A 27438-nucleotide genomic window follows, 5' to 3' on the forward strand; every position below is an offset into this window, starting at 1 on the left:
TAAAGTGATCTGACAACCTGTCACCTTATATTTATTATTGCAAGTCTTGAAAGATATAAAAGTTCTACTTACTATACAGTTCAAAAAATTGATTGGCAGTGCTTTTAACTAGAAACTGAGATTAAATTAGTATCAGCCAAACTGACTGGTCAATGCATAGAATCACTGACTCTGATTGGATAATAAGAGCTTGGACAGCCAATCACAAGATAACTTCAAATCTGTAAGGAATGCTGAATTTGAGCTTTGAAATTTGCATATGCTTGTAGTCCATCACATAGACTTTCACATTATCAAAATGATAAGGGCATTTTGGTATTTCTCTTTTCTTATGGCAACAAATGTACAAAGTACTTGCAGTGCTCCCACCATTTCTGATGACTTCAATGACTGTAGTTTCTAGTCACGTCTAATTCTCGCCACTTCAATAAATTTTGTCATGTGCTAAAAGAGAAAACTACAGGATATTGAAATGGATTGTAGGTAAAAAGTCAAATTATCACCATGGCAAGAGTTTGATAGAGTGATCTGAGTAATACTTTTTATGTAAACTTAATAGTTTTCACGGCAAAAAGTTCATGAAAGTACCAAAACTCATGCATCTGTTCATCTTTTTAGGCATTTTTGACATTAAATTCCTACATAACCTTAAACTTCACTTTTGCTTCTGTAATCTTCTGTGTTTCACGTGTAGATATCAACCACATTGGAAATAGGGTTGACCACTGGAGACTTTTATAACTAACTCTGGTGGCAAAGTCATGCATTTAAGGTACTGAGAATTGCTGGAACAGTTTTTGCTTTTTGTAGCTTTTCTAATATTGCTAGCAACTTTAATGGGTAGCTACCCCATGTACCAAGGTTTGGTAGCTAAATTATACAGTACTTCATGTACCTTGATTTTATGGCGCTTTTGTTTGCTACTTTTGAGGCTAGCTACTTCAGGTAGTATTGACGTAATTGCAGCTACATCATTTTACCTACCAAAGATAACATTACGTAAGTACTGTACAGAAGTCAACGCCATGCCAAACTTTATCTTTTTCATTTTGTATCACCTCTATATAACACTACTTACAGCTACTATGTACAGAAATTCTATAAGTTACTCCATCCAGGCACAATCATTACATACAGTACTCTCTGTAGCTAACAACTTGCTTGACAACTTCACCTGCAGTAATGAATCTATTCTACATAAGGTTGATGGATTTTATAGACAAGAGTCTGATTACAGGAGGGTGTACACACCATTAACATGTGATCTGTATGTACCGGTATATGGACACCATATTGGTTCCACAGATACAGAAGCAAACCTTGGATCTTCATTTATACAGCAATCAACAGAAACTATCAGTAGGATATCGAACTGCTGTGGTCACAGTTGTCACAAGATGACAATGAATTGGTCCATAAATCAGCCAGATGCTGTTTATTTCAAGGGAATGACCCATTGTTTGCCATAGCAGGTCACTAGGTGAAAGGTCAGCAATGAAATCTGCCATTTCTGATCATCTTCTTTCTGATTTTTCTTTCTTCATCCTTTTGCTCTCTTCTCTCCTCCTCTTATTGATTGGATTTCTTGGATCAAAGATGGCAAACGTGTCCTCATCCTGTATATTGGCATCCTTCACTTTGCTTTCATGGTTTTCAAATTGCAAGCGATGATTCAACCTAAAATGAACATTCATGACTATAAACAAAAAATAAATTAAAAGAAAAATCAAGATGTTTTCTAAAACCATTAATCTACTCCACAGTAATGGTGACTGACTTTCCTACTAGAAAATTCTGAAAGTCACTGATTTTTGACAATAGTCTTATCAATCAATGAATTGGACAGACAATAGTCTTATCAGTCAATGAATGGACAGACAACAGTCTTATCAATCAATGAAAGGACAGACAACAGTCTTATCAATCAATGCAAAGGACAGACAATAGTCTTATCAATCAATGAAATGAACAAACAATAGTCTTATCAATCAATGAAAGGACAGACAATAGTCCTTATTAATCAATGACATGGACAGACAATAGTCTTATCAATCAATGAAATGAACAAACAATAGTCTTATCAATCAATGAAATGGACAGACAATAGTCTTATCAATCAATGAAAGGACAGACAATACTCTTATCAATCAATGAAATGGACAGACAACAGTCTTATTAATAAATGAAAGGACAGACAATACTCTTATCAGTCAATGAAATGGACAGACAATACTCTTATCAATCAATGAAATGGACAGACAATAGTCTTATTAATCAATGAAATGAACAAACAATAGTCTTATCAGTTAATGAAATGGACAGACAACAGTCTTATCAATCAATGAAATGAACAAACAATAGTCTTATCAATCAATGAAATGGACAGACAACAGTCTTATTAATCAATGAAAGGACAGACAATAGTCTTATCAATCAATGAAATGGACAGACAACAGTCTTATTAATCAATGAAAGGACAGACAATAGTCTTATCAATCAATGAAATGGACAGACAACAGTCTTATCAATCAATGAAAGGACAGACAAGTCTTATCAATCAATGAAAATGACAGACAATGGTCTTGTCAATCAATGAAATGAACAGAAAATACTCTTATCAGTCAATGGAATGGACAGACAACAGTCTTATTAATCAATGAATGGACAGACAACAGTCTTATCAATCAATGAAAGGACAGACAATAGTCTTGTCAATCAATGAAATGACAGACAATAGTCTTGTCAATCAATGAAATGACAGAAAATACTCTTATCAATCAATGAAATGGACAGACAAGTCTTATCAATCAATAAAAAGGACAGACAATAGTCTTATCAATCAATGAAAATGACAGACAATAGTCTTGTCAATGGATGAAATGAACAGACAATACTCTTATCAGTCAATGAAATGGACAGACAATACTCTTATCAATCAATGAAATGGACAGACAATACTCTTATCAGTCAATGAAATGGACAGACAATACTCTTATCAATCAATGAAATGGATATACCATAGTCTTATCAATCAATGAAATGGACAGACAATACTCTTATCAGTCAATGAAATGGACAGACAATAGTCTTATATAATGATGTTGTTGTATATTTGCAGATTCAAGACATACATGTGGACATTTGATATTATTATTATTATCATTCTGTTTGCACGTTTAAAATTCAATCACACACTGTGAATAACTGAATACTTTTATGTCATACTTGGTGCAATAGATGCACATTTGATCAATTATTGCTTGCATCTACAATGGAGAGCATTATTATATTTAAACAGAAACTAGGAAAATCACTTCCATATAGGTAAGGTTGTAATTAATATCATACATTCTAGCGGTAAATCACCATATTTGGTCATACGTAGTTTTATCATTTACGTACCAGCTGCTAGTAGGAATATCATTTTCATCATCCTCTGCTTCGTCTTCTTCCTCTTCTTCCTTTTCTTCTTCACCTTCTGTTGACTGGCGGAAAGACTGAAGTCGGTTTTGAAATTTCGCCAGCATGGCTAATGTCTGCAGATAAAAAAAATAGTGTCAATGACACGTGTGCTCCCATTTTACAGAGATACTAAGTACTAGTACACACATGACATTCCATTCTTACAGGTTGATTACTGAAAAAATTCCATTGCAGGTCCAAATTAATCTTATACCCTAGCAATATGAAATGCTCCATCTCATAATGACTTGCACCCAGCTGACAGAAAACAACCCTTGGATCAAGACTATCATGTTTAAAAGCAATCCAACAAATACTTTGGGAGAAAACAATTTTTTTTGACAAAAAATGGAAAAAATTGTCCCAAAAATACAAATATGAAAATTTCACAACATTTTGAACAAATCTGACAGAGGCCAACCCCAGGATCATACATATAGGTTTTCAATGCAATGGGATGAGCGCTTTCAGAAAAGAAGATTTTTTGACCAAAAACTGGAAAATCGCCGAAAAAATACAACTTTCCAAGTTTCACCGAAATTTGAAGAAATGTAACTTAAGTCACTATAAAGAGCCTGCATACCAAGTTTCAACCAAATCTGGCCAGTAGTTACAGAGTTTTAGCAATTTGCAGGATTTTTCCTTTTTTTCCCTCATTTGCATATTTTTGACTTTGACATGTTCACTTCAACAAATTCACATCTCCACCCCTGGGTGCACCTGTCCACCAAATACTAAGATGGTAGATGCTGCGGTTTAGGAGTTTTTAATGTGGACGGACATACATCCGCACATACTAACTAACATACATACATACATACATACATACAAGTTTATTATTATTATTACATACATGCATACATACATACAGACAGACAGACGGACAGACAGATAGACATGCATACATACATACATTTATTTTTACAACTTTTAATCTCCAACAGCCGACCAACCTATCAATATCAGCTTGTTCAACTTGATACTACTAATATAAACAAGAGTTGATTACATTCTAATTAAAGTAAACATGCTTTGCTTATAGAGATTAAGTCATAAAAAAAAGACAGCATTATCTGTCAGGTTATAAAGAATCTTCAGCTGATTATCCAGTGTTTTGCCCAGGAATTGTAAAGGTGGGACACAGTGTCCCATGATTGTTAAAATAGGGGGACACTGAGTTACAATAGGGGTCAATGTGTGAGCGAAGAACGCAAAGCAAAGTTAAGTCATCAAGGCAGAAAGGTATTGTAAACATCTAGGGCTGTTGTTTTCCATCGAAAATTTGATATCATGAATACATACATTCATAGTAAAATTAAGATTGCCGGACGTCTCCTATAATGGTTTGTGACAAAGTCATTTTACCTGGTCGTATTTTACAGTTTTGAATTGTAAAAAAAAGACATCATCATGATAAAATCAATTTCATGCGCATTTTTCTTTTACGGGGATTTTTGCCAGTTACTGCATTACATGTGTTTAACAGAAATAAAGAAGATGTTTTATTACACTTATGACTCCAGAACTAGAAGTGGTTGAAGACAATAGTTTGATGCACATTGTAACCTGTTTTTTTTTCATTACTGCTATAAAGTTCTCTTCTTCTTTATAATTGCTCAAATGACTGACACTTTTCCCTAAAAATTGCAAAAATATAGTTTGAAAACACAAATATCTGAGAGAACTCCTTGATCCTCATGATAGCAATAGCACATTGCCATAACGCTGTTTTGACAAGCTAGGTGGTTCTTGGTAGGATCAGCTACAATCGAGCTAGGGGGTCTTGACTATATAAGGAATTCAGAATTGTGACCTCGATCTTTCGCTGGGCTGGCTTGCAGACGATCGGAGAGTTTTATTAGACTCCTTCTGGGGAAATTTAAGGCAAATTACCACTTTGAAAGTCAGGGATATAGTGTTTCAACAAAATTGAAGGGTTGATGATATTTTTTGGTGAAGTCATGAGCTTTCAGTACACCAAATACCGGTACACCATCGTCCGCTCGCACGGCTCGTTAGCCAGACAGGAGTCTTCCACGAAGATGCCGGCAGTCAATTCCGTAGATGCCATGTGCCTGGGCTAGTATATAATGACTGAAAAATTGATTCTCCGTACTTCACTCTACCAGCATTACACGTAAACGTTTCATTTCAAGTTGGTGGTCAATAAAATTTGCTTTGTGAAAAGTTAGTTGTTCTTTTTACAAGCCTTCCGCTTCCAAAATCATTGTCTGGTTATTGGGATCGTACGTGGCCCTTGGCCCCAAGGCTGCAGGGCCCAATGGACGCACATCGCCTTGCTCATACCATGAATCGTAGACTGTAACAGACTAACTGATTTTCCAATAGTGTTTACATTGTGACGAAAAAAATAGACTAAATTTTAAATGTTTCATTGTCTCAATAGAGAAGCAATAGCTGTACGGGCTATCAAGTGTGTAATTTGGTAGCTAAAAAAATAGTCAGTCTGTGGACGCTAGACTTACAATTCTAGCCCTGATTTTAGTGCGTCCCTGTGACCCATGTCCGGTATTTTTGCGGGACATTGTTGCTAATTTTGCGTCAAAAGACGCAAGAACGCACTCTGGGCAAAACACTGATTATTTGCAGTGTACTCTATCAGTATTTTCATCCTATTAACAAAGCACATTTTAACTCTCAAATTAAATTGCAAGTAAGTTCTGTTGAATAAGTGGGGCCTGTAGGTACTCTGAGAAAGCACACCGAAGAGACAAATGTTTGCAACTTAAGAAGTTCAAGGTCATCAAAAGCATTATAAGGAATCCTGTAACACTTTCATTGCACTGTTTACACAGATTGCATAATTGCTATAAATAGAACATGAGGAATCTTATAGCCCAGCTTTACCATAAAAACCCTATCACTTTGACCACTCTTTTAATTGACCACTCTATTTTTTTCCTCAAAAAGTAATTTTATTTTATCCTTACTAAGTCGACCATAAATGGAAATTGGAACTTTCTCTATCTCTATTTATTTGACAAACCTATCATGACAAACTATTATGAGTAATTTCTTTTAGATAACATACAGAGAACAATACATGATGTACAGAATATGTCAAAGTTGGGATTCAGGAAAGTTGTCTTTACATGTTTTAATCATCCAAGATGGTAAGCATTTGACTATGAACTGTCAAAAAGTTGAACTTTCTAATAATTCTACACTAAAATTATTTTGGCTTTGTTGATTTCCTAATTAATTCAATTATTTAAAATCATATTAATTATTTTTTTCTGGGTGAATTGATAGGGTTTATACAGTACACAATTACAAACAATGTAGGTCAAATTCAGTTAAAACATCAATTACCGTCTAACATTGCATCATTCCTATAAATAACACCTCAGCCTGGAACAGCACGATCATAATCTGCTCATTCACACAGGCAGTACTTGACTTTGAATGAATGACCTACTACATTTCACCTGTGTACCAAATTTGAAAGCATGGCAAAAGTACCACAAATTTGCAAATTTTGCCTTGAGTTCACCGAGTCATCTTCAGGTCACTCCTAGGAACCTGCACATCCAATTAGAAAGTAATGGCACACACAGTTTCAAAGAAGATTTTTTTAACCAAAAATGGCAAAAATTGCCCAAAAATACAAATATGCAAATTTTGCCATAATTTTGATGAATTCTATTTTGAGTTATCACAAGGCACCTGCACGCCAAATTTTAAAGCGATCCAACCATTGGTTTAAGAGAAAAAGATTTTTTACTAAAATGGCAAAAAAAGAAAGAAAAAATTCATTAAACATAGGCCAAAGTCCCTGAAGCTACTATAGACATGGATACAAAATTAAGTATTTCCTGACTGTATGAAATTATCTCACTAAGGTCATCCTAGGGACCTGTAAACCAAATATTAAAACTGTCTGACCAGCGGTTTTGAAAAAACAAGCGACTCAACAGTTGACAGAGCTCTGCTGTGTTATGTAGAGAACCACCTTTTGTGACACATGTATTGATGAAAAAGGTGGATATCTTTGATAGCTCATTAAAGGATGGCCTGACCAAAAATGGAAAAAAAAATTCCGTAAAAATACAGATTTGCATATTTCATCACAATTTTAAGAAATCTAAGTTGGGTTATCCCTGGGGACCTGTATACCAAATAACAAAGCTGTCTGACCAGTGGTTATGAAGGAGAAGATTTTTTACCAAAAACACCTTTTTTGGTGCTAATTTGCATTTTTTCAACAATATCAAAAATTAATAAAAAGAGTTTCTCAAAATCATATATTTTATCCACACAACAAATATCAAATCAGTAAATACTGCAGTTCTCAAGATATTTGAGTGGACGGACACCTCACAAACGGACATACATACATACATACATACATACATACATACATACATACATACATACATACATACATACATACATACATACATACATACATACATACTGACGGTGCACGCTGGACAGATACCCATCCCAATAGCTTCTATAGACTATATTAGTCTATAGTAGCTAATAAATAAGAGTTAATTACATTCTAATTAAAGTAAACAAGACTTGCTTAAATCAAGATTTTCGTCATAAAAAAACAGCATATCTGTCAGGTTATAAAGAATCTTATTATATAAAGCTGGTTATCTTTTTATCAGTATTTTCATCCTATTAACCAAGCACATTTTAACTTTCAAATTAACATTGTAAGTAAGTTCTGTTGAATAAGTTGAGACTGTACGTACTCAGAGAAAGCACACTGAAGAGACAAATGTTTGAAACTTAAGAAGTTCAAGGTCATCAAAAGCATCATGTAACACTTTCATTGCACTGTTTACACAGATTGCATAATTGCTATAAATAGCACATGAGGAATATTACAGCCCAGATTTACCATAAAAACCCTATCACTTTGACCACTCTTTTAATTGACCACTCTATTTTTTTCCTCAAAAAGTAATTTTATTTTATCCTTACCAAGTCAACCATAAATGGAAATTAAAACTTTCTCTATCTCTATTTATTTGACCACCCATTTTATCCTTACCAAGTCAACCATAAATGGAAATTAAAACTTTCTCTATCTCTATTTATTTGACCATCCTATCATGACAAACTATTTTGAACAATTTTTTGTAGATAACATACAGGGCACAATAAATGACGGTTCAGAATATGTCAAAGCTGGGATTCAGGAAAGTTGCCTTTACATGTTTTAATCCTCCAAGATGGTAAGCATTTCACTATGAAATGTCAAAAAAAGTTGAACTTTCTGATAATTCTACACTAAAATTATTTTGGCTTTGATGATTTCCTAATTAATTCAATTATTTAAAATCATATTAATTATTTTTTTCTGGGTGAATTGATAGGGTTTATACAGTACAAGAATTACATACAATGTAAGTCAAATTTTGATCAAAAATGACAAAAAAATTCCTTAAAAATACAGATTTGCATATTTCATCACGATTTGAACAAATCTAAGTTGGGTTGTCCCTAGGGACCTGTATACCAAATAACAAAGCTGTCTGACCAGCGGTTATGAAGAAGAAGATTTTTTACCAAAAACGCCTTTTTGGCATTAATATGCCTATTTTCAACAATATCAAAAAATTAAAAAAAATAGTTTCTCAAAATCATATTTTTCATCTACACAACAAATATCAAATCAGTAAGTACTGCGGTTCTCAAGATATTTGAGTGGACGGACGCCTCACAAACGGACATACATACATACATACATACGGTACATACATACATACAGACTGACGACGGACGCCGGACGGATACCCATCCCATAGCTTCTATAGACTATAGTCTATAGTAGCTAAAAATAGAAAGCATCAAATATTGACATCAAATCTATACCATATATGTTTAAATGAGTTGGGCCAAAGGTACGTAAAAACCAAATATAATAATGATCAAATGAGTAGCTTCTGAGTTATTGATTTTTGACCATTTTCGCCTTTTTTTCTACCTCATTTGCATATCTATGGGACTAAAAAGTTCATTTTAACAACGGCACATCTACACCATATATGGCATCACTACACCAAAAATCAGCTTAATATGTGCGGCGTTTTTGAGTTTTTGCATTGGACGGACAGACATCCATACATGTACATACATACATTCATACATACACACAGACATCTCACATACAGATTTTTTCAACCATATAACCTCCCAATTGCCATATATGTATGGCAAATGGGAGCTAAAAGTTACAAACCTTGACCTCTATATAGGTCATTCAAGAATGAGGACGAACATGATTCTTAATAATGATCTTCAAAATGATGCTCTCTTCATCGCCTATTTTGAAAGTTTTGATTACTACAGTAACTATGACCTGCTGGCTTCAAATTGAGATGTCCCACAAAACAGATTTTATTACTGTCAGCATTAACTTTCTATCATTGCAATAGAAGTTTGTTGACATTTACGATCGAGTTCATGAAAAGAGAATGCACCATTGATTTTGCTTACCTCTACTTCACGACTGCTGCCTTTTGACAACTGTTTCTTTTTCTCTGCATATTTCTTTTTTTCTCTGCGGAAGACTGCTAGAGCATCATTACCCTCCTCAACATCCTCTGATGAAAGTGAAGAAATAACAATCCTAAATATCATCTAATCAAAGTGAACTAATAAAAATTCTCAATATTTTCTGATGACAGTTTATTTTTTGTTTTTAGACAAAAGAGTATTGTGTCATAGTCTGTTATCAATCAATATGCTGTTCCATTTCATGTGTTGGTGTGAAAACACAGTAGGGTCTGACAAGAAACCTACTCTGAGAGAGCTGATTGATCAACAAGTACAGGTATTCAAATATTTATGGTGTAACATATTCTAATTCAGGCCATCAAGCAGCGTCTTTCTTTGTTATGGTGATATGTCAGAACAGAAGTACTGGCAGACTCATCAACATTTCTGAAGGATGGCAACGGGCTATTTTGCACCTGCAATTTGTTCTTGGATCACTTACAAGGGATTTAATTTTCATTGCAAATATTTGATGGCAGAATTATCAATTCCTGTTTCAGTCTCTTAACATTAATACTCCAAATTCTACCTGTTTCTCTCTATTCTACGTAAACAGAGAGAGCTCAAATTAATAGTGAACTACAAAGCCAACTCCTGATAAGACATTTGGAATTTGATCACTGCTTGGTCAGTTTGTAAACTTCTCACTGGAGATAAAATGTCAGGCTGGAAGAAATTTCAAGTTACCTTCTTCATCATCTTTGGTTTCTTTCTCGACTTCTTGTTCCTTTTTCTTCTTGGCTTCCAACATTTCGCGCTTCAGCTGACGAGATTCTTTTTTGAGTTGCTCACTTTTTATAGTTTTGAGAAAGATAAAAGAAAAGATTTGAATGTAAAACCACTGACATTGTTCATCATAATAAAACTCCAATATCTTGTTCACAAAGTAGCAATTGACATCAACCCTGATAGCCTACATACAGTTTTCACACCATCTATGCTACTGTAGGTTGCTTTCCAGTTTGTTAGAATTATGAAGTTGACTTGAAGGGCGCAGGACAAGTAATGGGAACTTCTAAACAATGAATTCTTAGCAAAAACTGAGCTGGTAAGCCCATTAAAGTGTACATAATCTGAAAGCCTAGATATTGATCAATTTACATAACCTCTCAATTTCTTTTTTCCTTCCCTCGTACATACACTGTAATGATTCCAGTTGAAATTGGTGTGATCAAAAGTTGTTTCATCAATCTTGCAAAGAGTGTCTGTGATGTTTGTTTGAGGCTCTACACCATTTTCTATGACATAACAATTTTTCCCGCTCATTATTGATCCATGGTAAAAATATACATTTAATATACATTTTTATGGGCTTACAAGCTCAGTTTTTTCAAGAGAACTCGTTGCTTGGAAGGATTAAATACTTGTCCTGCACCTGGCACACTTAATTCTTCTTGAGATTTGACCTTTGATATGGTTTTGATATTTTAATGATAAGCATTAATATAAATAACACACTACTTCTACCTACCATTGCGAACATTAAAGTTTATGATTTGTAAATTATTACGTTTATAAATCAATCAATTGTCAAGGAACAATAAATTAAATCATTGAGCTTAACAGTGTCTAAGTTAGTGACATAAATTTCTACATGTCATGATATCAAGTGCCTTGCTGATAAGAACAATGCATACACAATGATGTACAGAAGCTGTGTTGATACTAGCCTGAACAATAACATGTAGAAAGTTGGTCAAGAAATGGCTGCTTAAAAATCAAAACATGGTTGGACATTTTTGAAACTTTGCCTCTACAAAAATGCATTCATCTCTCAACCCAAGCTATCTTTCAAAAAACACAGCAAAACCAATCCATGCTAAACACGCAAAATAACCCTAAACATAACAAAATTTTAGACAAAAAAATCATGGGTTTCAATGGCCATACAGAATAGGTACAGAAAGAAATCACAAACAAGAATGTAGAAGCAAATAGCAATATCACTGAGCAAAATTGAAGATAAGATGACAAGAATAGTTTAAATTTGACTTTTCACTTATAATAAGAACAATTCTAATTACAATCACTACTCACAATTTACCTGAAAACAAACCACAGGTAATTAATTGCTTTATTTATTCATTTTATTTAAAGTTTTAAACAAAAGTTTATGATGGAAAAACCCTTGGTTCTTAATGTTCATGAGTTATGACTGTAGAGGGCACTGTTGCTAGTATGACAGTAAATATTGCTATAATTTTGCTCACGACTATAAGCCACAGATAACACATAGATGCAACCTATGCATTTGATCAAGCATAGATTAATTGAGATCCTCACCATATTTCTCAACTACTTCACTTAGTCTGTGGGCCGACCCGGGCTATCGTTTCAAAAAGTTCTCTGAACTCTCAAGTTTAATCCCAGTCAGCCGAAATGTTGAGTTCCCACCATAAAGAAATAGAAAATCGATAGTTTTACTAACTCAGTTTGTGCGGTTTCGTGAAATTAGGCGGAAAAGTTACAAATATATAATATATGCTAATAAGTGTCAAAGGTCATCATCGATGTTAAAGCTTGTGAGCAACAAGCGTTTTCATTGGCGGATTTGTCAATAAGCCAATCACGTAGTCCGATACATACAAATCCAAAATGGCTACCTCCACAAGTAGGGAGTGCGTGTGTCACGTCAGTGACACACGCACTCTCAAGGCTTTTACTGACCGCTCTTGGGAAATTAATGGAATGCGCGAAGATTTGGAAAAGCTCCGATGGGTTGGAGCAGGAAATTGCACTGCAATTGGATCCTGAAGCAAGAGATAAGACCGGCTATCACCTTGTATGCTATCAGCGTTTCACTAGTAAACGCCGGCTTGCACAGGCAGAGAAACGCAGAGAGAAAGGTAAGCTACGTAAAACGCTTGCCACAAGTGAACCGACGGAACTGAATGATGACAGTGAACAACAAGTGTCTCCCGTAAAACGATACTTAAGGTCAAACCCTAGTTCAAGATCCATTCTTCTTCAGCCAAGCGGAGAAGTATACACGTACTGCCACCGATGTGTATATTATGCAAGGGTGAGAAACGAAGGGTTGACCCGATTTCAAGAAAGAGGTCAAATGAAAGACTTGTCACTTGTGAAACTGACGGACGTACATTACTTAAAGCTGCCGAATTTAGGAAAGACGAGAAACTTCTACTGCAGTTGAGAGGTCAAGACTTGGTCAGTATTGAAGTGAAGTATCACAAATCATGCTATCAAAGTTATGTCAGATGTGTCACTTATTCTTACCAGAAGAAAACAGAGGAAGAAAGTGGTATCATGTATGCACCATCCTTCAAAAAATTTTGTGATGAAGTAGTGCAGAGGAGACTAATAGATAATAATGAAGTTGTTCCAATCAACGTGTTGAGAAATATCTTCGTTAAAATGATCAATGACATTGAAGATATTGATGCATCAAAATACAAAAAAGAGTATTTAAAAAAGAGACTCAAACGACGATTTGGTGATAAAATCAAGTTTCTTCGACCACACATGCACAAATGTGAACTGGTAATGGCTCACAAAGAATCAGATTCAGATGGCCGGATCCTGAACATTACTCATACAGATTCTGAAAGCGAAGAAGATGAAGCAGAGTCACAGTCACTAACAGCACACTCTAACAGTCAGCAGCATGAAATGCTTGAGATGATTCACTCTGCGATGAATATTCATGCCACTCTAGAGAAAGCTCAAGGTGTTGCAGAGTGGCCTCCTCGGGCAGAAGATCTAACAATCCAGAGAAGTAGAGATATTGTACCCACCAAACTTTTTAATTTCCTGGCATGGTGTACTGGCCTATCACAGGACTTCCATTCACAAGAACGTGTTGATGTCCAAGCTGATGTTAGCAAGGGAAAGCAACTCAACACATCGTTCATATTTGGGTTGTTTGCGTTTTATGTATGATATCGTGTATAATATAAGTGTGTATCCTGTTTGGCTGTTTCATGTAAATTGTTGTTTTAGCCATGGCGAGACGTACCCGTAATCTACGTGTCTTGTGTTACTCCGGGTTGGGGCGGAGAGATTACTGTGACACTACGATCCTTTGGCGCTACGTTTCGAAAACAGAGTTTTTTTTCATCAGTCGCTTAAAATTCAGTTTTGTTCGGTGAGACGTGTTGAATGGTTGACTGTTTTTATTTGAGTTTGTTGTTCATATAAGGAAGCTAAAATATCTACTGTTTGATCTCGTTGTGTTTGTATAGGTTCTTGTGAACCTGAGTTTGAGCTATTGTAGTTTTTGTGAAGTCTGGCGCTTATAAGTGTGTCGCCTATATTTCTGTTCCTTCTGTATGCGATTATTGGTTGTTTTGGAACAGTTTTTTTAGTGTTTCGTCTTTTTCAAGTTCATGCCAGTTTTCTGTCAGGGCTTGCTTGATTTTTGTTGTTTCTATGTACGGGCTGTATGTTGTTATGAAGACTATTGTATTATTGGTGGCGTTATTTTTTTCTTTTTGTTGTTCAAGCAGTTGTTTTCTTTTTTTATGATTTGTCTCTCTGATAATGCGTTCTATTTCATCTTTCTTGTATTGTCGGTCCTGTAATTTTTCACTAAATTGTGTGACTTTCTGTGTAAAATCGGTTTCGTTGTTGCATGTTCTGATGTATCGTAATGTTTCACCTTTGATCAGACCATTGAATGTTGCTGCCGGATGGCATGAGTTTCTTTGTAAGAATTGGAATGTATCTGTTGGCTTTGTGTGTGTCTTGATGTCGAGAATATTCTCTTTGTTGTACGTGACTTGTACCGATGACCTTTGTAGATAGTCAGGTCTAGGTATGTGAATTTACATGAAACAGCCAAACAGGATACACACTTATATTATACACGATATCATACATAAAACGCAAACAACCCAAATATGAACGATGTGTGGAGTTGCTTTCCCTTTACTACCTAGCCGTGCCTAATCGGTTCTATGCACAACAAGACAGTGAAACAAAAAAATACACACTACTATACATTAAACGCAAATCACCAATATATGAACGATGTGTGGAGTTGCTTTCCCTTTACTAACTAATAAAGAATGCAGAAAGAAAACGTCGAGCCACCACTGGTACCTTCAATGAGATTCGCATCACACGTCCATCCCTGAACATGCCAAGGCAATTAAAAATACGGATAGTTTTCAATCGGATTCGAACCCACAACATACGGCATCAGTCGCCTAGCTGAGAGGCCACAGACAGAACCAGTCTTCCTTGCGTCTGGTAAGAATAAGGAATCTCTGCTACTCTTTCTGTTTGAATCATGGAAAGAATATGAATCAGAGTGCCTGCAGGGTATCACCATGTATGTTACCAAGGTGAGCTTTGCTACAGATTGCGTTCAGCAAATGGTGTCATGGATGTAACTGAAGTACCAGAATTGCAGTGTGACCATGAAGAGGCTGACACAAGACTATTACTTCATGCTGAACACGCATCACACTCTGGGGATGTAGACAACATTGTCATTCGCAGTCCTGACACAGATGTCTTCATGTTAGCTGTGAGTTGTGCTCATCAATTACAGAGCCAGCTGATATTACATCAAACCAGCAAAATGGTCTGATAATACACATCAACAAGGTAGTAGAGGCATTGGGAGACGAAACTGCACAAGCTCTGGTTGGTCTTCATGTATTCTCAGGTTGTGACAGTGTAAGTGCTTTCAAAGGCAAGGGTAAGAAGAAGATGGCAAATATGTTGCTGGCTAATGATAACTATACAAGTACATTCCAACAACTTGGGGCAGCATGGACACTTTCTGATGAATTGTTTACACAAATAGAATCATTTGTGTGTGATGTGTATGGCCAAAATGGGTGCAGTGATGTAAATGAAGCAAGATACAATTGCTTTCGTCTTGGTTCACAAAATGATGGTGCCCTCCCTCCTAACAGAGATAGTCTGAAATTGCATACACAGCGTGCAAACTACCAAACAGCAATCTACAGGCGATGTTTGCAAGCCAAAATGGATGCACCAAGCCCACATGGACATGGATGGATAGTGCAAGACTCAAATGTATCAATCCAGTGGATGACACTTCCCACTGCACCAGATTCTGTTATCAACTTTGTGAGCTGTAAATGCAAGAAGTCCGGATGCTCGTCAAGATGTTCTTGTAGAGAAGTGGACCTGCTATGCACAGAGTTATGTCAATGTGTTTCATGTTCAAACTCACAGAACGATGAGGAAAATGGACAAGGAGATGACAGTGCTTCAGACATTGACAGTGACAGTGAATGAACTGACAGATTGCGTTTGAAAGATTAAACCACATGTAATATTAATTTTACCGTACAGATTGCGTTTGAAAGATGAAACCACATTCAGTATTAATTTTACTGTCTTAGATGATCTTCAATTAATGTACACTGGTGAAATTCTACGGTCATTATCTGGCAAGTGAAGAGGAAATAAATCTTCATATGAGAAAGCAATGAAAATTTCATATATTTTGCACAGTAAAAAACTCATTGTTAATTTTGTTTACCGGGTATGGGCAAATCCTTCAATAAGCATCACCATAGAATGCATTGGCATGATCATGTAAATTTTTCTAATTGTGCAAGAAAAATCAATTTTTGGTCAAAAATACATGTTCATACATACTGTTCTGAAAAGAAAATTACCTACTGACAACTTTGAATAGACCATTCAAATATATCTTTCAATTACATAGTACACAATGCATTGGCACATGTATCTTAATTTTGGGGTAAAAACCTAGAAATAAATAGTTTTTAGTACAAAATGATAAACTGTGTCATCAAGATTATATTGCCAGTAAGTAAAGTAGATATTGCAGTAAAAATATTGGTGATTGAGTTAAAGAAAATGCACCTGTGCTGATATCTGCACTTTTGGGGAAAAAAATTCAAAATTTCAAGTTTTTGGTAAAAAATTAGTTTTTTTGTCAATATTTCACATTCCAAAGAATTATTTGTTGATATCTGGAAAACAATATGCAGAAAAAAAATCATTACATATCAAAGATCACACACTTGAATGGATTTCCCTCCTTTCAGGAAAAACATGCGAAAAAGCATACTTTTTGGTCAAAAATCTCACTTGTAACCGCATATTTTTGGGAAAAATTTTTTTTTCCGTGTACACACACTATTAACAAATATTTGAAGCTCATACCAAGTATTTCTAAGACCATAGACAACTCAATGCTATTTCTAGAGCCTTTTTCAAGGTTTGGCCCACAGACTAACTGTGAAAATCTCTTTCCTGAATACACATAGTACATGCACATAAACAGTTTTCTAAATTGATTTTTTCTAGCTTCCTTTAACTGGGGGCAGCGTCCCTTTTGCTTGAAAATTAGGGGGATTTGAATATGATTGAGGTGGAACCATAAAATTATGGAAATTCTATTATGCAAATTAATCTAAGAATTTTCAAGATATTAGCAATTAAGGTATTTGCATAGATTAAATTTCACATTAAAGCTAATCTCCAGTTTCTCAGTCTTTTCCACCTGGTAAATATTAAATATTAGAAGCTTACACAAATCGTTCACACTATAACTTCAGATTCAGCGTTGTGTTCTTGAGGTAAATTCTAGCCGCAATAATCTTTCATCTTTTAGCACATCTATCTATCTGTAGATTGGAAGCTAGTTTTATCATTGTACTGTGGCTAAGCAGATAGTGGGTTAAACTGATTAGATGTCATCAGGGTGTGGAATGCCACTATCAATACTCCGCATATCAATATCTCAAGATCTCATTGTACAATGGGACATTTGACTGTTTACATCAGGGATACATGTAATCGTGTCCTCTAGAGGAAACACTAAACGATGCAATTTTACATCACTGTTAATGATAAGATGGACTGATCATCCATTAGCTTTCATTTCAGCTTTCAGTTTTTACCTTCTACTTAAACTTTTTTCCTCTGCAACTTCTTTCTTCTTTACATCATTCTCATCTTCTGACTTCTTCAATTTCTTTCTAATTTTTTCTTTCATCTTTTCATTGTATTCTTCATCAGACATGTCATCTTCTTCCTCTGATCTTTCGTCACTCTGTCGTTTTGGTTGGACGTCTGATGCAAGTGGCTCACTGGAAAACAAGATAAATGAGTTACAGTACATCAGTAGATTCTTGCGCTGTTGTAATTCAAAACTTCTTTAATGATTTTTGAAAACAAGTAAACCAGTATGAATCCCACAACCACTTTTAATTATTATGACTCTTGGTACCTTATTGCTTTGGTCATTTATACTACATAATGGCTTCTCTACTGTAATATAACTGTTACATAATGAGTTCCAAAATCTGCAATCACATTAAAGGTTTGGCTAAAGAGTAGATACTGCCAGCAGCACAGGATCACTTGTCATAAATCTAATCAACTCACAGCAATTACATAGATGCTGATAACAGCACAGGATCACTTGTCATAAATCTAATCAACTCATAGCAATTACATAGATACTGCCAGCAGCACAGGATCACTTGTCATAAATCTAATCAACTCATAGCAATTACATAGATGCTGATAACAGCACAGGATCACTTGTCATAAATCTAATCAACTCATAGCAATTACATAGATGCTGATAACAGCACAGGATCACTTGTCATAAATCTAATCAACTCATAGCAATTACATAGATGCTGATAACAGCACAGGATCACTTGTCATAAATCTAATCAACTCATAGCAATTACATAGATGCTGATAACAGCACAGGATCACTTGTCACAGCTCAGCTTATAGCAATTACATTTGTACATCATGATTTGTGTTAGCAGAAATTTTTCATGTGTTCACAAAATATGTAATCACTGCATATAGACAATGATTGCCTTTGCACGCATTGAACACAAGGCAATGGTTCTGTCTAATGTGAAGCCGAAGAAACCATTAACATAATATGTGCCTTCAAACTTAAAGACTTAAACTTTTTCTCAGATGTCTCTTTTACCATACTCTTATAAAATCAACACTAAAACTCTGGGGTCACTGTGCAAATGTTGGTACCACAGAAACAACTTACAAAACATTTAGCTGACATCTGAAATTCAAAATGGCCGCTATCCCTGTGTTAACTCTATGCTGAAAAATTAAATTTTTTATTTTCACATAGCTAGGACAGTGCCACCCTTCCTTGCTCAAAGAACTTAAAAATACCGTCAAGGACAGTGTGCTCACATTCGGTTTGAATTGGTTAAATCAAGAAATATTTAAACCAGAAAAACAAGAATGACAAAAGCAAATAAGGTCTGCAACTTAGGTACTCGAGGTCATCTTTAGGAACATGCATATCAACTTCTATAGCAATGGGACAAGCAGATACTACATACATAAGCAAATGTCAACAAAAAAATTAGCCACACAAAATAAAGAGAGGGAAAAATGTACAAGGGACCGGTAAAAAGTAACGCTACCTCATCAATCTTCTATCCCCTACCCCCTCCTGAATATCAAATGTTCCACCCCTTACATAAGACCAGCTGGCAGGAAATGTATTTACAACCTTAGGGATGTTTTAATTACTGCTATGAGTGCTATCATTCGAATGTAAACAACACTTAAATCAGTTACAGATAGTGAAATGCCTTCCACTGTGGGGGGGGGGGGGGATTACGACATCTGGAATTATCCTGGATCCAAATTTCTCATCAGTTCTTGTGTGTCTCACATGCAAAAGTTGCAAAAATTGGTTCACAATGAAAAAATTTACCTCAGCTTTGTTTTCTGGATCAAATTTTACTACAAATTGATATTAAATATGACAAAATTATGTTCACAGCCTTCAAAACTCTCTCACAACATATCCTGGGTTGGTGTAGGTCATTTAAGGTCACAAAAGAAAATTACCTAAAATATAAAAATTTGGGGGTTTCCCAACACTTTGAGCAGAAATTTATCTAATAACATCCTCTGGACTTTTGTACCAAATTACAAAGCTATCAGACAAGTAATTTTGAGAACAAGTTTTCTTGACCAAAAATGACAAAATTGTCTTAAAAATACAAATTTGTATATTTCAGGACAATTTCCACATATCTAACTATTGTCATCTCTGAGCATCAGTATACCAAATATAAAAGCTGTCTGTCCAGGGGCTTTAAAAAGAAATTATTTTGTTTAAAGATTTTTTGACCAAAATTGACAAACATTGCCCCAAAACAGTAATTTTTCCTATTTTGTCACAATTTCAACAAATTAGAAGGGTAACACATTGGCAAACATCCAATCCAAATTTAAGAGCAATTGGGTTGTTGGTTTCAGAGAAAAAGAATTTTTACTTTAAATGAGAAAAATCACCAAAAAATTCAGCAAAATTCAAGATATCTTCACGATATTCATTAAACTGATTTTGGTCAACCTTAGGAACGAACCTGTATACCAAATATCAAAGCTATCAGATTAGTAATTTTTAAATAAATATATTTTTGACCAAAAATTTGGAAAATTGCCCCAAAATTACAAATATTAAAATTTCAATTCAATTTGTATACACTTGACTGAGGTCATCCTGAGGAACATGTATACCAACTTTCAAAGCAATCAGATGAGTGGTTTCAGAGAAAAACATTTTTTTACTAAAAACTGAAAAAATTACCCTAAAAATAGAAACATGCAAATTTCATCCCAAATTTTAAACACCTACTTTAGAATGTCTAAAGGAACCTGCACACCAAGTTTCAACCCAATCTGACCAACGGTTACAGAGTTTTAGCAATTTGCAGGGTTTTTTCCTTTTTTCCCCTCATTTGCATATTTTTGGCACTGACATGTTCATTTGAACAAATTCACATCTCCACCCCTAGGTGCACCTGTACACCAAATACTAAGACAGTAGTGCTGCGGTTTAGCTGTTTTTGACGTGACGGACTGACATACATACATACATACATACATACATACATACATACATACATACATACATACATACATACATACAGACATACAGACATGCACATGGCATGCATATGAACTGATTCAGCTTATGCGATTACCTCACATTGGTATACCAAATGTGAGCTAAAAATGAGCTCACACAAGTGGTAGATCGGAAAAGTATTGTAAAATTTCAGAGTCTGAATATCTGTCTCCAAGGCACATTCTACCTTTAGTGAAGAGTATTGGGGCAAACCTATGCTGGAAGAATTTTGTTTTACATACCTGGTTTGAACGGTTGTACAGATTAGTTAGTCTGGTTCCCTGACCCATTTTCCCCGGTAGAGGGCGTGGGGAAATATAGGGTCAGGTACCGGCAAATGTAAACATGGACGCTATTGGGTTAAAATAAAACAAGCTGTGATTGGATGAAAGTAACACTTGTAACTTTTTCTCATGTTTCTTGGGTTTCGCACTTTCAGGCTCACTTGACACCAACTTCTTGTTTGTACCACAAAGCCGTGGAGGTAGAAAGAAAGACTTTTTACCCCCATGATTTAGCCACTGTGATTTAGCACACCTCTTGATACTTTTAGAACGTCGACATGATGCCTGGCATTTTTCAAGAAATTCGGACACCATTCTATCCATCGAAATCAATCGTCGTTCACAGTTCTAACAAAGTTTGCTTTCAATTAGCTGTGATATCGCAGCAGTACTTGTGGCGTGTATCGAACGTGCTTGGGTCACTGGGGTCACGCCACAGTCGGCGATGACCTCAATGACCCTAGCGCGTTCGATACACGCCAAAAGTACTGCTGCGATATCACAGCCAGCCTTCAATCACCTCTATTTCCCCGTACTTCTGGATTAATCCTTTCAGTTTATGTTTCCCGTCTCGTGTGCCAATGGTTTTGGTTCCGATACCAGTGTTCGAACATAATTCTGATCCAGTCGAATTTTGACCGGCGTTTTCATGGTAGCAGCCATATTTGTTGTAGCATGTTCTGTCAGGTGACTAACCTCCGCCACCTTGAACAAAATTCTGTTCAAGATGGCTACCCGGTACCTGACCCTATCGCATGCCCTCTACCCGTGAAAATGGGTCAGGGAACCAGAATACAGATTAGTTTTACATATCTGGTTTGAACAGCTGGTAAAGTTTAGTTTTACATACCTGGTTTGAACGGTTGAACAGGTTAGTTTTACATACCTGGTTTTAACAGTTTGTACAATGTTTTTACATACCTGGTTTGAACAGCTGGTACAGTACTCAATCTTGGATCATCAGTCAAGTCATGAGCACTCTTACTTTTAGATTTCAAATCTTTGCTGACTTCCACTGATTCCTCTTCATCTTCTTCAGCTTCTTCTCCAAATGACAGCAAGCTGAAATTCCTGTAAGAAGAAATGCCATAAAAAATGATAAGATCAGAGCCAGGAGTGAAATACATGAGATAAACAGACAGATGACAGGGTCTGGTGACTGTATAGTATCTGATATGTTGACTCTAGTTAGATGATTCACATACTTTCACTCATAAACCTGTGTGGTATGCAGCCTAGAATGGAGTAGAGATTGTTCTATCTGATCAAAGAACGCTAAAACAAAGATATTTGAAGTAGAATTAACCTGCCTGGGAAACAATATACAATCACCTCATAAACATGTAGTTTCAATTATCAAGCTGAAAGTACTTCTTGCTACAGGAAAAAACAATTTTTTAATTCTGGGAAAAGTGAAGTACTTGGTGATATTGGTAAGCAAGTCACCTAAGCCAAGGGCAGAGTTACTGCATTGTACTGTTTGAAGCCCTAACAGCATAACTGTACTTGACAGCTAAGACAGTACTACAGGTGCAAGCACACTGATTTCCTGAAGTTATGTAGCAGACTTCATAACCAGCTTTATGTACTGACTAACTTGGTTGTCATTGATGGTACTACATGGTCTTTGAGCAGACTTTGGTCAGTTAGCCTTTGACAGTGACTGTTTCAATAGCATCACAACACAACTGATCCATGAATGTTTTAGCTGGCTTTTCTGTATGACTGTACACTACATGTGGTTGACTGGCAAGGCTAATGACAACTTCAAGGTTAGTCCATGGGACGACTTACTTGGTGGCCTTAGATTTACTTGTTTGTTTCTTGTCTTTCTTGTCTTCTTTCTTAGAAATAACTCTTGGAATAATGTCATCAAACGGGTTTGATAAAATCTTGAAAAAAGGGAAATTAAAAGGTATTGAAATTCACTTTACACATTAAACCAAAATATTTGCCCTTTGAAAGAGGGTATACATGTGTGCCATTGAAAGCAAAGCAATTCTGTTGTGTATTCTTGAAATCTTACAAGACAAGGGTTTATAGAACTTTGTTACACAGTTGACTAATAAATTTCAAATAAATCTGCAAACATAAAAAGTAAAAGTGCAGACATCTGGACAGCTGTTCTTTGTCACAGCCCGGGGAAAACTGAACATCGATGATTGTTCCACACAAACAGCTTTATGCAATACATGTATGAATTGTACTATACAAAAACAGCCTCTCTATTGCAGCTAAAAATTTGGAAACTTAATGCAAACCTATCATGCAAAACTTAAAAATTTACGGACAAAATTGAGAATACATGTATATATATTAAGTGCAGTAGCCTCTGTACTGTAAAGAAAACACTCACATGAATTTTCTGTGATTTTTAAAAAACAGTATTTAATTGTCATTATTTATTTTTCGATGTATACAAACATTGTATATTTTTGGAAGATCTTCATTGGTAAATAACAGGTGTTTTATTTTCTATCATTACCTGTACAGACTTGATCTTATGTGGTTCCAATGGTCTTTCATCTGGATCTGTCTCAACTTCAGCCAGTTTTAACATGTTAAAAACAGTATTTCCAACAACCTGTATGTAGAGTCAATACAGCTGTGTTAGTCACTTCCTGTCATTACTGAAATTCATGTCAACGTATGCAATTTGCATAGCTAAATTTTCTGCTGTGATGTCACCTCAAGTAGACATGGGTTGTCATTTTTAATTACAACTATATGCATCATCTTGGCAGGCTATGATATTATTGGTAACAACACTCCTTTTTGAGTTGAGTAGATTGGTGGGTGGGTGTCCTACCGTACTATCTTCCTGTGTGAAGGAATTTGCCAAATCCTTTTCACCATCATTACAGTAAGAAATACAAAAGCCTGGAATCTACAACAATTTGCTGAAAATCTAACAATTAACTTTCCAAGATCAACTGAAGAATTACGTAACTGTTTTCCTCCACTCTCTTTGTAGAGTTCATGAAATGAAATATACTATTGTACACATGGTATGACAGTTGTCTTGCTTTTTTAACCTTACCTTTCCAAACAATGTGTGTTTTTTGTTCAGATTATCAGACCTTTCCAGTGTAAAAAAGAACTGGCTGCCATTGTCATTGGGGCCAGCATTCGCCATGCCAACCATACCTCGACGATTGAACCTAAGTCTTTGATGGAATTCATCCTAAAATGGTGAGTAAAAATGAACAGACGAAAACGGGGGTTAGTTTTTTTTTTCACGTTACGTTGTTTATTTTGTTGATGTTATATTCTTTCTGCTGTCCATATTATCCTTGTTCTGTAATAGTAAAGTATACACATACTTAATATGCTACACTTCGAAAGTACAAAAGTGCATTTTTTAGATACATGTACCAATACTTGTAAATTACTGTAAAGGTATATTGATGTACCTTTTAGTCTGTCAAACTAAGAAATATACATTATCAAATGGCAACTAAGTCAATTTTGTAATTAAAGACTCATCCAGACCATAGTCCTTATAAACGGTTCTGCATTTTCTTACAGGCAAGATATGATCATAGCAATTCTGTAATGCTGTGTAAAATTCAGGCCTTGACAGATTATGTGAGGAAATGGGAAAATTACTTGCCACAATAAACAAATCCGTAAGCAAAACCATTACTGATGATTGGCCAATCATGACTAATATTGGTAAAGACAACACAATCTACCATACATTGCTTCACTATTATATTGATTGAGCAGTGCCTATCACACATGAAACAGCTTGGAAACTCAGTTACTTGATTGAGCAGGGCCCATCAAACATAGAACAGCTTGGAAACTCAGTTACTTGATTGAGCAGGGCCCATCAAACATAGAACAGCTTGGAAACTCAGTTACTTGATTGAGCAGGGCCCATCAAACATAGAACAGCTTGGAAACTCAGTTACTTGATTGAGCAGGGCTCATCAAACATGGAACAGCTTGGAAACTCAGTTACTTAATTGCTGGTATTTGTGTGAAGAAGTACATGTACCAGTCTGCATGTACTGCATCACTGTTCAATCAATCATAATTTATTACCCTTTTCTTTCTTTGTACATGTTACAGAGAATTTAATCAAAATATATATGTGATAAATAGTGCAAACTTTTTGAGCAGCATTCAAGCCAACCATTATTCAGATTCGGTTGAACATATTCAGTGGCCTAGTCAGACACTATATATCCAACAGGCTTCTTTTTGACTGTGTCTCAGCCTATAGATAATAACAAGTCTATCACTTGTCATGCAGTGAAACCATCTTATAGCAATTGTGATCCCCTAGCAAAGTTTTAATTACTATGCATGCATAGTCTATTCTACACTTCCGTCAGTGTTCACTAGTCTGTTGAGTTGGATTCATTTGAAAATTGAAAGGCAATTACTTCAGCATGGTTTCTGCCACAAGACTACTCTCTACTACATTACCAATTACCTTCTTCCTGTCTTATGCATTTGAACCTTTTTTGAACTTTGCTGTTTAACTTGGGAACTGAAATTACCAAAGTTCAATTCAGAAATGTCCAACATAGAATGCTTTGATCTTACCGAGTACTGGTGTCAGTCGAGAAGGAAAAAGAACATATAGGACATCCTCATTCAAGCAAAAATCAAATGCCAAGTAACAAACGCACGATTTTACATTTTTTTTTCTTTTTTTTTTTACTCCCATGTTTACGTAGCTCTAAAAAGTTTAGGGTTGGCAGGTAAAAAATAGGGTAGGTCGGGTTATCGGAACAGCTGAAGTTTTTTTGTTTGGCCTAAAGGGTCTGACAAAGCCAGCTTCAAGGCTTATGCAGAGCCTTGCTTGCTATGCCATCTCTCTCAGCACACCAACACTAAATTTTTGTATTAGGACAGGAGTAGGCCACACTTCATGGCCAACAAAAGAGTGTGACAGTCTAACCGAGGGCTAAGTCATTACTTCTGTATTTTGTACTTCAGATGTAACTTACCTTGAATGGTTTTCCATAGATGGACTCCCCACCCTCACCTGTGCCTGTGGGATCCCCTCCCTGGATGATAAAATTGTGAACAACACGGTGAAATATTGTCCCATTGTAGTAGCCTTCCATGCATAACTGAACAAAATTACGGCATGCCTTTGGAGTTTCTTTAGACCATAGTTCAATGTCAATGTCACCAGCCGTAGTCTTCAAAAGAACCTGAAATCAAAACACAAGACACAAATCAACTGTCAAAATATCTGGTGGTAATTTTTAGCAATTTTGTTAACGTTTGCACTTTTTGATTTTCTGTAATAAAATGCCTATTATTTTATATGATGAATATTTATATTCAAATTAAGTATCACACAGTAAGAACAATTTTTTTAAATACTTAGGCTTTTCAGTTTTATAAGTGAAAACTGAGTAAATCTACTATATAAGTTGCCTTGGAAGAACAGTATGACAAGCTGCAGGCACACTTAGCGCTAATTGAGGAAAGGAAAGAAAAAAATATAATTGTTGCATTATGCACTGCGCAAAAGAGCTCTGGCATGACTGTACCGAAGTTGTGGCATACTTTACAGTTTTGTAAAGCAGGGTACTCCACAGGGGAAGGGGTTCCCCCGATTTTCATTTGATCAATTCACATGTAAATAATTATACAAAAGAATACATTTCCACAACAAAAGAATACGCAAGTTATGCTCATGTATATACGCTCGTGTGTTATGTCTGGTCAAATCTCGTCACTGGGGTGGTTTATTTTGCATCCACGATCTAGGTACACATGTAAATAAATAACCATCTGCGTTGAAGCATCATTTTTTCTGTTTACATTAGGAACTCTGAACTTTCGACGTGAATGTGTAAGGCTGTATATTTTAACATTTAATAATTTGCACGATGTGCGGAAGAGTGCCCTCGTACCTCTGCCACATGTTGCTGTAGGCTTGAAACCATGCACACCTCATGCTGTTGGTTCGATTCGAGTTACTTACAGTGCACGTTACAATATTGATCTAGAGTGTGGTTTGCTTTGCATGTCAACTTGCTTGTTGGGATCACACAACACCGAACAGTCTCCTACCTTTCCGTTTGTTGGAGGTTCTTGAATATAAATGTTACTCATATTGGCCTTTCAGTCTTCACATACACAAACAACGAAATATGTGACAGCAACTACTTCTCACAGGGCGCAGCCATTTTGGACACCGTATTCAGAATCTCTTCGCTTTACCCATAAACCATTGCGCCAGAATCCTCATTCTAGCTTCGTTTGGTGATCGGAGAAATGAAATTG

At 35.7% G+C, this 27438-nt stretch overlaps 1 protein-coding gene across 1 annotated transcript; it reads right to left on the reverse strand.

The window, feature by feature from the left end:
• Positions 1 to 27384, reverse strand: LOC139138132 (spliceosome-associated protein CWC27 homolog). The gene is made up of 11 exons (XM_070706364.1): positions 27226 to 27384; positions 26145 to 26354; positions 24221 to 24364; positions 23666 to 23764; positions 22975 to 23072; positions 22102 to 22251; positions 17874 to 18062; positions 10687 to 10790; positions 9940 to 10046; positions 3403 to 3536; positions 1 to 1677 (listed from the first exon to the last, which is right to left on the reverse strand). Exons 1-11 carry the CDS (start codon positions 27265 to 27267, stop codon positions 1515 to 1517), a joined length of 1440 nt encoding a protein of 479 aa, XP_070562465.1. The 5' UTR covers positions 27268 to 27384; the 3' UTR covers positions 1 to 1514.
• Between the last annotated feature and the right edge of the window lie 54 nt (positions 27385 to 27438).

The sequence above is a fragment of the Ptychodera flava genome, chromosome 8, assembly GCF_041260155.1.
Source record: "Ptychodera flava strain L36383 chromosome 8, AS_Pfla_20210202, whole genome shotgun sequence".
NCBI classification, from domain to species: Eukaryota; Metazoa; Hemichordata; class Enteropneusta; family Ptychoderidae; genus Ptychodera; species Ptychodera flava.

What these genes read in the sequence shown, in the direction of transcription:
- LOC139138132 (XM_070706364.1), bottom strand. Translation starts at nt 27,267, where the DNA reads ATGAGTAACATTTATATTCAAGAACCTCCAACAAACGGAAAG. An exon ending in AGTAAATCTAAGGCCACCAA is followed by an intron (nt 22,252 to 22,974) that starts GTAAGTCGTCCC and finishes TTCTTCTTACAG; the next exon opens with GAATTTCAGCTTGCTGTCAT. An exon ending in GATATTCCTACTAGCAGCTG is followed by an intron (nt 1,678 to 3,402) that starts GTACGTAAATGA and finishes TGTTCATTTTAG; the next exon opens with GTTGAATCATCGCTTGCAAT.